The 9,350-nt window shown below is 47.6% G+C and overlaps 2 protein-coding genes across 2 annotated transcripts; one reads left to right on the top strand and one right to left on the bottom strand.

Annotated features, from left to right (window-relative positions):
- Window positions 1-10: 10 nt before the first annotated feature.
- On the top strand, window positions 11-2,834 carry TMEM234 (transmembrane protein 234; the record flags this gene model as incomplete). Its single annotated transcript, XM_074216494.1, has 3 exons — window positions 11-220; window positions 494-560; window positions 2,476-2,834. Coding segments are annotated over 3 exons (378 nt in total), but the record flags the coding sequence as incomplete, so codon positions are not given.
- On the bottom strand, window positions 2,249-9,269 carry DCDC2B (doublecortin domain containing 2B). The gene is made up of 9 exons (XM_074217699.1): window positions 8,575-9,269; window positions 7,823-7,874; window positions 7,198-7,274; window positions 6,838-6,969; window positions 5,721-5,867; window positions 5,558-5,597; window positions 5,061-5,175; window positions 4,228-4,331; window positions 2,249-3,841 (listed from the first exon to the last, which is right to left on the bottom strand). The coding sequence occupies exons 1-9, from the start codon at window positions 8,847-8,849 to the stop codon at window positions 3,791-3,793; spliced, it is 993 nt and encodes a 330-aa protein (XP_074073800.1). The 5' UTR covers window positions 8,850-9,269; the 3' UTR covers window positions 2,249-3,790.
- Between the last annotated feature and the right edge of the window lie 81 nt (window positions 9,270-9,350).

The following is a 9,350-nucleotide window of genomic DNA, read 5'->3' as shown; positions in this document are numbered from 1 at the left end:
GCGGCGGGCGCTTCGCGGGGGCGCTGGGGGGACGCTCCCCGGGGGCTGTTGTTACCCGCCCTTCACAGGCGGCCCGTGGCTGGCCAGGGGTGGCCCGGGCCGCGGGGACGGGGCGGGCGTGCGCCCCGGGGCTGGTGGCCGCGCTGTGGGGCGGCGGGGACCCTGGAGCCGGCCGGGGCGGCCGCTGCGGGACGTGAAGGGCCTGTTGTCCAACTCCCAGGTGAGGCGGGGGAGCCCCCAGGTCATGGGGGCGGGTCCGGGGCGTGAAGGAGGGGCCCCCGCTCCTCATCTCCACCATCCTAAGTGCACCTGGCCCCGTGCGAAGCCGAAGCTGAAGCTGTCCGCAGTGTTTCAGTCGCCTCCCCCTCTCCGTGCCTGAGTTTCCTTTCTGGAAGCAGGGCCCATCCTTACCTGGGATGAGAGATGTCCCTTCGGATGAGTCTGTGGTGCTTGTATGTACTGACTTTAGCTCTTTTCTCACCCTCAACCCTAGTATCTTGTGCCCCTTTGCCTCAACCAGTGTGGCTCCCTCATCTACTACCTTACACTGGCATCGACAGGTAGGTGTGTCTCTGTTCTGAGGGTTGGCTATCTGGGGAGTAGGCAACAGGCCTTCAAGATACCTTCCGGAGTGGTTCATGTAGCGGGCACCTCCCTCCATGAGCAGCTATAGCCACGCTCCCTTGTGGGATTGAACTTCCCACCCTAGTAACCTTGGCGATTCACAGGTATTTGTGAGTACAAAGAGATGAACCCAGTCCGGAACTGTGGGGTATATAACAAAACTCTGGATTTGGTGTTGGGGGACCTGAGTTGGAATCCAGTTTTTCCTTACCACAGGCAAGGTACTTAGCCTCTTTGGACCCATCTTCTCATCTGTACAATGAGGACATTGTTTAAGGGTGACATTTCATATTCCTTCTACTCCAAAGCTGTGGTCTTCTGACTAGCCAAAGGGATAAAAATACAACTGAGCCGGAGGGGATGGGTTCATGGATCAAGGAGAATGCCTCCATGGGACTGCAGATCCATTGAATACTTAAGAGCAAGATGGCACTACCAAAGAATTCCTTGCTTCTTGGATAGATATGCTATTTCTCTATATAACTTAATGCAATTAAATAGTGCTTCCCAGGCTTATTTGACACCGCTATCTACTCAGATCTATTATCGACACCGATGTTTTATTTATTCTTGTCATTTTATTCTTTGTTGTCATTCAAAAAGCATAATTACTTGTTTAAAGATCCCTAACTTCATTAATGTAGTATAGACGTTCCTTCCAGAACTTAGAAGATGACTTTTGTTTTTTATTTTTTAGATTTTTCAAGGCAGTGGGGTTAAGTGGCTTGCCCAAGGCCACACAGCTAGGTAATTATTAAGTGTCTGAGATCGGATTTGAACTCAGGTACTCCTGACTCCAGGGCTGGTGCTCTATCCACTATACCAGGTAGCCTACCAGAAGATGACTTTTATGAGTTGCTGCATCCACCCCTCAAGATGATATACCTGCCTGGGCTGATTTTCTAATTACAGCTTGCCTTAAAGTCTTTTTTTTTTTTTTAGGTTTTTGCAAGGCAAATGGGGTTAAGTGGCTTGCCCAAGGCCACATAGCTAGGTAATTATTAAGTGTCAGAGACCAGATTTGAACCCAGGTACTCCTGACTCCCCAAACAAAGGGTTATCTTTTTTTTTTAGGTTTTTTTTGTAAGTCAAATGGGGTTAAGTGGCTTGCCCAAGGCCACATAGCTAGGTCATTACTAAGTGTCTGAGGTTGGGTTTGAACCCAGGTACTCCTGACTCCAGGGCCAGTGCTTTATCTACTACACCACCTAGCTACTCCTGCCTTAAAGTCTTTCTAGTTTCCATTTGGGATGATGCCAGTATGGATGAATCTGATGTTACTATGTTTAGCTCACTGAATTTGCCCTGCAGAATCTGAGTTCAAAGACTGTGAGCACCATTCTGATTTCACTGCTTATTGTAAAAGGTCTCTCCCAAGCGTAAATTAGAAATGAGACTTGAATTTAGCCACACACCTGTTTATGAAGTTTTCTACATTGTTATGTTTTACTGTCAGAGCTCTATATGTGTCTCTCTTTAACCTAAAAATTATAATAGCTTGCATTTATGTAGCTTCCTGAAGGTTTGCAATGCACTTTACATTCAGTAGCTCATCAGATCCTCACAACACCCTTTGAGGTAGGTGCTGTCATTTTTGGATAAGGAACCTGATGCTCAGGGAAGTTTAAGTGACTCACCCAAATGACCTGTTCAGAAATGGGTGTCTAATGTGGGGTCTTAGCTCAGGTCTTCCTAACTCCAAGTCCATTACTCTGTCTTTGTAATCTACATAAGCAATTTAGATGATCTAGATAAACAATCATCCTGTTAGACCAAGATCTTTGTGAGGACGGGGAATGTGTTTCCTGCTTCAGAGTGGACCCCAGAGATTATCAAAATGTTCCCCTCCAGATCTGTCCCTGGCTGTGCCCATCAGTAACTCCCTGGCTCTTGTTGTCACCCTGGTTGTTGGGAAGTTCCTTGGGGAAGAGATTGGTGGAAAATGTAAGTAAGACCACTTCTGGGGAGAAATCACTTGCCAGGCTCTTGGGTGCCCAAGCGGAATGTGAATTCAGTTTCTGGTATCTCTCTTAGCACACCTCCCCCTTCTTTCCCCACTGTCAGGGTAGGGAACCTTGGAGTAAGAGAAGACCCCATCTCGCATCCCTTTCCTTACTGACCCAGCACTTAGCCCAGCCTCTGGTACATGGCAGATGCTTAATATTTATTGATTGCTTATTGATTGACCCAGGGCCTGCCCTGGGAATGGTGCTCACAATCTCTGGAATCATGCTCTGCATTGCAAGTTCAGTGGGCAAGACAGAATAACAACAGGATCCTGTGGCCAACCCCACCCAGAGACAACAGAGCCTTGGAACAGGGAACCCTGGGCTGGGGGATCTTGAACCACCCACATTTGAACTTTCCTTGAGAAGGCTGTTCTTTGACTTCTCTTTGGCAGTGGCCTCTTCCCCAGTGATTCAGTGAGGCCTAATGGGGAAGAGGTAGACTCAGAGACTGCATCACTTTGAGCCAAAACTAATGCCTTGGAAACTCCTCCCCTTCCTACTTCAGTGTGTGACCCAACCTTTTTCATGCCCTTGGCCTCCAGCCACCATGGTGGTCTGTGCAGAGCATTCTGGCTGTCAGGTGCAGAGTTCTCCTCAAAGTTCAAACATTGGGCTTTTCTGAGCTTTGGAGTCTGCTGATGTGGGTTGGGGCTGGTGGTGAGTCAGAGCCCACAGGTGTTGCAGTCAGTTAGATGCCTTCCTTCCCCTCCCCACTGGCAGCCCTTGAGGGGGCCCCTTATACCATAGGTCAGGAGGCTAGCTTCATTACCAGCTTTTGCTCCTCTAACTTCTTGCTGGTCCAGGCTTTAGAGTGAGATGTGGTCTGGAGATATGGGTAAAGAAGACTTAGACAACCCAGAAGCAAAGAAAACTTGTGTTGTTTTTTTGTTTTTAAGGGCAAAGTCTCTCCCAAAAAGTATATGCCTCTGTGTCCTCTCCACCCCACCTTGTGTCAGACTCTAGAAAGGCCTGTGGATCTCTCCAGTGAGATCCTGGCAGGAAGCTGGAGGCCCACAGTAGAAGAGGATTGGTTTAATAAAAGGCTGTGCCATGGCTGCTTATGGAATGCTGGTTGAGGGCCAGGGGAAGGAGGAAGAGGGAAGAGGGGAGGAGGTTGGGCTGGACCTCTTGCTTCTCCAGAACAGCATCCAAGTACTCTAGGCAGCATTCTCTGAAAAACAGGCTTCCTCTACCATTTCTGCAGCCCTCTGAAAGAGAAAGATCAGTCAGCCAAAGGGAGCCAGTTTGTGCCCCAGATCAGAGACTCCTGCAAAGGGATCCTGGAGACCATCTGGTTCAACAACTTCACTATACCAATGAAGGGACTAATTTGATGAAGAGCAAGGATGATGAGAATCAAGAGCCCTGCTGGTGAAATGATGGGAAGACACCAACAGTCTCAGCAGAGGGGCATCATGAAGAGGACTCCCAAGCTAATGGGAAGATAGATCCATTGAAGTGTAGCAGTATAGGCAGGATTAGAACTCAGATTTTCAGATGCCTAGTTTTGAGTTCTCGCTTCATCTTGGCTAGGCTGTGGAGCTCTTCAGCTGAATCCACAGCTGTTCTTTTCCTAAGAACATAGACCTCATACCTGATCCAAGGGGACCTCAGTTAAGGTAGTCTCATCCTCCTCTACTTCCTGGGCACCTGCCAGTTCCCTCCTGGTGTGGGGTGCACCATACACACTCCTTTCTCCTGTGAAGAAGGAGGGGGCCCATGTTGACCGTGTATTGGGATCATGAGCTAGAAAAGCACCATGGTTAGGATTCCCTCTCCTTGTCTGTAGGCCACTAGGTTTTCTTCCTCCTTTCTCTACAAATGGAACTGTCTGCTTTCCCATATTGACTCCTTTTCTCACTTATGTTTTTGGCCACCAAAAAGGCTTTCAGGTTTAAGAAACGAGAGGATTTCTAAGATACTGGTTAGATCCATAATCAAAGGTTTCCTCATAGAAAGAAGACAGTCCTGTGAGGTGGAATCTGCAGGCATCTTCTGCCCCACTCAAGTCCCTGAAATCCCACCATAAGACCTTGTGGATGTGACACCTCCCATGTACATCTTGGTTTACAAAATAGTTTTCTCCTCAAGGAGGGTATTGCAGAGTAGCTTCCAAAGAGGAATCTGAGCCCCAGAATGGTCCAGCAGTTTCCCTATTGCAACATAGCTTGAGGCCAGTTGTCTTCCCAGCTCATCCTAGATGTGAAGGGCAGAGAGGCCTTGGAGGACTACACTGGGCCTGGGGCCCTGACACAAAACTGCTCCCTTCCAGATCAGCCCTCTTTCTTAAGATCCCCTTTCTTCCCTTCCCTTGCTCTAGGGTATGTGAGGGGAACAAGACATAGGCTTCATTTTCCTTTTTTGTAAAATAGGCCTCTCCCTAGCACCTAACTCAAGAGTTGTCACAAGGCATCAGGAACAGCTTACCAGACTGAAATATGGGGTGCTTCTTCAGATGGGGTCGTGCCAGTATAGGTTTAACTGAGGAAATGGATGATGATTCCTTCCTAGAGAGTTGGGTTGCATTCCTGAAGTTCTCTGCCTGAGGGAGAGGAGACCTGGATCTGGGACACAGCCAGAACCCTCCCTGCCCCACCTACTCTCCAATACCCAGTCCTGTTTAACATCTTTGCCAGTATCATTGCCAGTGCCTTTGGACATGGACAAGGTACCATCTGTACTGGTGGCCTAGGTCCTAGAGATGATGTTAAAGACAGTTCCTGTACTAGAGATCACCACACCTGAGCTTGAGACCAGTTTCTACCACTAGATATTAAGTGACTTGCTCTGAGCTCAGTTTTCTCATTTGTAAAATGTGTAAAGTGATTTGGCTCTAGGAATTTCTGGGGTCTTTATCTGCTTTATCACTTCCTCTGAGCATCATTATGCCCTTTCTACTCTTCTCTGGCTGTCACTTAACCTACCTTCCGCCTATGTGCTCTGGGCTTAAGTCTTGGTGGATACCTATAACACAGAAGGGAAGGATTTGAGCAGAGTGCTCAGATTCAAGAGTCGGAAAACATTGAGGATTTCTCACCATCTCATCCTTGCCCAACTTGCGGCTGTATCACCCAAATCCTAACATACCAGAAGCCACCAGGCAGGGAAGGGCTTGGCACCAGAAGCTCCAGGTAGGGCAGGGGCTTAAACTCTTCCTCTGACACAGCCACATAGTAACCGCCATTCACTAGAGTTTCTCTGCCCAACACTGGCACCCCTTCCAGGGTACAGAGTCTGGAGGAAAGAAAGAGGTGCTTCTGCAGGGGCATACCTTAGAAGAATCTGAGAAGATGCTTCCTAAAGTTGTATGAGAACAGTCGTGATGTTTGGATTGAGCCAACGTTCTTCACACCATAAGAATCAGAAAGCATCCAATACAACTCCCTAACAAGTCAAATAGCCAGCTAAGAGCTGTGGGGATACCAAAAACAAAAACAAAAAAAACCCAAAAAACAGCCCCTGTCCTCAAGGAGATGATAATCTAATACTAGAGACAAAAGAGAAAGCTATATTTGAGGTAAATCTGAAATAAACAAGGCACTGGAATTCATTGGAGGAAGCATTCTGGAATGCTATGGGGGACAACCAGAGAAAATGCCCCCAAGACAGATGGTTTGGTTATAAAGGGCTTGAATCTGAAGGCAATAGGGAGCTGCTAGAGTTTACTGACTTGGTCACAGACCCCAGGTCCTTGGATTCAAGAATCAGCCCTTTCCATTGGACCACATGATCCGTCTTCCCCAGAAATTTGGGGTAAGTTCTAAGTTCAAATCTCATTTCCTTCTTTGTAAATAGAGGTTGGACTCACTCAAGGATTCCTTCTGAATCCTAAGATCCTTATCCCCTGGGGGCGGCTAGGTGGCGCAGTGCATAAAGCACCTACCCTGGAGTCAGGAGTACCTGGGTTCAAATATGGCCTCAGACACTTAATAATCACGTAGCTGTGTGTCCTTGGGCAAGCCACTTAACCCCATTTGCCTTGCAAAAACAAACAAAAAACAAAAATCCTTATCCCCAGTAGTGCAGTGATAAGAGAAGTCTGGAAACCTAACTGTGGGTCTCTTAATTCATGAGGTAATCTTGAGCAATTCACTTTTCTGAATCTCAATTTCCTCATTTGTACTTTTCCTCTACTGGTCACTAGGTGGCAGGGCCAGGTCCATGATAATCGCCAATAAAGCTTCCTTGAGACCCCTTGACCTACCTGCTCACAGCCCCACCCTTCAGCTTGGCCTTCTCAGTCAGTTGTTTCAACACTGATTCCCAGCCCTGACGGGAGGCAAGAGGCAGACGCAGGCTAAAAGGGGGGCTAAGGAGGTCCCCATTTCTGAACACTCTAGGACAAGAACAGAACAGGTACCTATGAGGGAAGACTTCTTTCACCCAAGTTGAGGACTATTTTGGGCCTTAGAAATTTACCTCCAAATTAGCATGAGGGGAGGAAAGCACAGGGTTCAGAGACCCTTGATGGATCAATGAAAAGGGTTTGCCATGGATGAAACTCATTAGCAGTTTACCTTGACCCTGATTCCCATCCCACTTCCCTAGTATCCTTAGCACTCACTGAATTGTGCAGGAGGCTGAGGCTGGGATCCTCTTTCTAGGAGACCTGTAATTTGGTCTTGGGAGAACTGGAGGAGCCTGATAAAGTAATAGTTGACAGTTACATAGGGCTTGAAGGCTGACAAAGATCTTTACCTATATCATCTCACTGTCTCAGCCTGGTAGAGAGGAAAAAGCAGATTTGATTGGAATCACTTTTGCCATTTTTCCCCCTTGTAAAAGGAGGGGTTTGCACTTGATGGTCTCTGGTACAGACAATCAATAGTGCTCATTCCATAACCCTCTCATGAGAAACTGAGACCAAAGGGAGGGGATTAAATGACTTGCTCAGGGTCACAAGAAATGTGACCACTGGGGATAGCTGGTGGCACAGTGGATAGAGCACTGGAGTCAGGAGGACCTGAGTTCGAATCCAGCCTCAGACACTTAATAAAGTTACCATTGAGCAGATATAAACCCTGACTCCCTTTACTCCAAATCCAGCGCTTTCTTTCCACATTTGACCCTGGGTGGCAGGCATGTATTTATATCCCTGGGAAGCCTAATGGGTTCAAAATGTTGAAGAGCAAACATGGGTGAGGGAAGGGCCAAGTCTGGGAGAGCACAATTTCTTCCCCAGAACCCACCAGGAACCTGACGTTTTTCCTGCCTGGTTTTTCTCCTCCAGGATAGATATAGCTGGAAGACACAGAAAATGTAGTCATCTCCTAGGTACCACTTTCCAATACCACCCACTCCTCCCCCTCCTCCTTCTACAGTAATGGGCTTAGCATCTTGGTACTACAACTGTATCTTATTTTCTTCCTCAGGATTGGAGGGGAGAAATCTTTAGACATCAGGATAGTCCCGTTTGGTTTTTTTTTTCCCTATCCTGATGGCTGCTTCACCTACTTGCAGCCTGATTCTCTTTGGCACTTGGCCTGACTTGCTACCGGGTCTGATTTCCACCATAAGTATTTAATTTACATTCTCTGTTTTAAACCAAAGGAGGCCTGGAGCTCTATTAGTTCTCTTCCCCTCCCTCACAAAAGTGGAAAGGCCTAAAAAGGACCAATTCAGCGTTAGTGAGATTGGCCTTTAGATCACCCAATGGCCAGCTCTATCCCTCTACCCATGGATCACTTTTTTGGTCAAAAGTCACAGCACATGATTTCCAGAAGAAGAAACAACCTTTAGGCTTGGGGAATTCTTAGTTTAATACAAAGACAGGGTATGTAACTAGGCCCTCAGATGAAAAAGCAGTGTTTTGTGAGCCAAAGAAGGTAATGATGAGGAACATGGAAATCAATTAAGTACAGTTTCCTAAAGAGTCTTTGGTACTGGTGGGTAATAGATTATAATCTCTAGCTGCCTCAAAGATCCCCAGGCCCCCACTCACGGCAACCTCCGGAAATGCTCAAAGCCGGCTGCAACATACTCCCCACCACTCTGAAGCTCTGACAAGTCAGTGATGACATGGCCATACTTGGGAGTGTACAGGGTACGAATAGCCAGAGGAGCCTGTACAGCAGTTGTCACCTCATTAAGAAATGCCTCAAAAGTGGGAAAACGTCTATGGGTGACCACCAGTCGTCTTCCTGGAGAAAAGGGGTCCCCGTTCCGGTATACCACCACCTTCCTGGCCACAGGAGGCGCAGGAACAGTGGAAGGCATGGTGCCACTAGCTTAATCTGGTGAGGGACGCTCAGCTGTTGCTAGGCAATCGGGGCAGAGAAGGGAGGGCCTGGAAATGTGAATATTAAAGATGGGCTTAACTCCTACCTCCCCAGTGTAGTCATCAGAAGCCAAAACTGGCAGCCTTCTAGCTGTATGCTGAGAGAGGCTAGAAGATTTTACCCCAATTACTAGAGACTTAGTCCAATCATCTGACCAATAGTCCCTTTCTGGACATAATGGTTCAAATCTCAGTTTTGGGGGCAGCTAAGTGGCACAGTGGATAGTGCCTGGTTCCAGGTGTCAGAAGGGCCTGAGGTCAAATATGGTCTCAGATACAATAATTACCTGACTGTGTGACCTAGGGCAAGTCACTAACCCCACTGCTTTGTTAAAAACTAAAGAAAAGGGGGGTGGTTAGGTGACACAGTGGATAGAGCAGCAGCCCTGGAGTCAGGAGTACTTGAGTTCAAATCTGGCCTCAGATACTTAATGATTACC

The sequence above is a fragment of the Macrotis lagotis genome, chromosome 1 (genome assembly GCF_037893015.1).
Source record: "Macrotis lagotis isolate mMagLag1 chromosome 1, bilby.v1.9.chrom.fasta, whole genome shotgun sequence".
NCBI lineage: Eukaryota > Metazoa > Chordata > Mammalia > Peramelemorphia > Peramelidae > Macrotis > Macrotis lagotis.
This window is presented reverse-complemented; position numbering and strand designations above follow the sequence as displayed.